Source organism: Sinocyclocheilus grahami, unplaced genomic scaffold (genome assembly GCF_001515645.1).
Source record: "Sinocyclocheilus grahami isolate Dianchi unplaced genomic scaffold, SAMN03320097.WGS_v1.1 scaffold3900.1, whole genome shotgun sequence".
Classification (NCBI taxonomy): Eukaryota; Metazoa; Chordata; class Actinopteri; order Cypriniformes; family Cyprinidae; genus Sinocyclocheilus; species Sinocyclocheilus grahami.
Genome location: NW_015508938.1, coordinates 7,248 through 8,401, shown reverse-complemented (window position 1 = coordinate 8,401; position 1,154 = coordinate 7,248). Strand labels below are relative to the sequence as shown.

Genomic DNA, 1,154 nt, shown 5'->3' with positions numbered 1-1,154 from the left:
GAACATTTTCATATTGTTGAAAGGAAATCAGAAGAATCACCTGTAAGCATCACTACATCTCTCTTTAAAGACTTTATTATAAGATTCATAATGGTTATTAAGCCATCTTCATGTGTCTGTGGGTCAGTCAGTATAGGCACATACCTTAAAATCATTACTACCAAGAAGCTATTGAACTTTTGCACTGTACAGTTCATTGAACACAAAGTTAAAGTGACAAAGATTTCTGCTGTGTAGCACCAGTGCTTGAGACACAGAGGTCATGATATTTCAGGCCAGAGGAAAATCATGCTTTTTATAATGAACCTTAGTCATAAATTTAAGTGTCGATTCTTTCTGACATTTGATATGCGGCAGCTAGATGCACTTCATTCACTTATGATTCTGAGTCAGGATTTAATCACATCTGAACTATTCTTAGGCCAGTTGTGCGTGCGTGCGTGCGTGTGCCTGCTTGAACTCCCAATTTCCCAGGAGCTCGTGGAAAAAGTCCAAATTTAAGTAACACCCCCCACCTTAGAGAATATTTAAATCCCAGTAATGTTTGGATTGTGGAATCAATCTTTATTTAACTATATATAATGTTATTATTTTAAATATTTTCCTTTTAATTGCATTACATAAAAAAGAAAAGAAACCTGCAATAAAATCGAAAGTAATTCTCCAAACTCAGAATTTAATTCTGATTTCTATTTTTTTACACAAAGGCTTGTATTTATCTTTATATCAGACTGAGAAGTATTAACTGGATTAAAGAGAGTAACAACTAGCCCTGCTCTTCCCCCGCACACATTTTCAGCATCATTTCTGTTGATTTGTGGTGTAATAGTCTCTGCTTGTTTATGTCCCTTTATGTTTAAACTCTAGTCAAACAGAGAGCTGAAGAGGGACCCACTGCAGCTCAATACTTATGTGGCTTTGTTCGAATTTACCCCCCAAGACAACCAAGACCTTGAAATGAGGTGAGAAGAATAAAGAATTTTGTAGCTTTTTAAAATGGACACAAGCTGCTGTTTTATTCATTTTTATCTATTTTGTGATATCAACTGCAGATACTAATATTTGACTTAATATGCAGAAAACATGCTGTGTGCTTACCTACACTGACAAGCACAATCTTGGATAAACATGAATATTGATTAGGCAATTTTTTT

The 1,154-nt window shown here is 34.8% G+C and overlaps 1 protein-coding gene across 1 annotated transcript in view; it reads left to right on the top strand.

Moving 5' to 3' along the window:
- The first annotated feature begins 6 nt into the window (after positions 1–6).
- LOC107576542 (SH3 and cysteine-rich domain-containing protein-like) overlaps positions 7–1,154 on the top strand; it is a 3,872-nt gene continuing 2,724 nt past the window's right edge. Inside the window, exons 1-2 of the mRNA XM_016262707.1 lie at positions 7–42; positions 868–962. Of these exons, the coding sequence (XP_016118193.1) occupies positions 958–962 (5 nt within the window). The 5' untranslated portion in view covers positions 7–42; positions 868–957. The remainder of the gene's footprint in view (positions 43–867; positions 963–1,154) is intronic.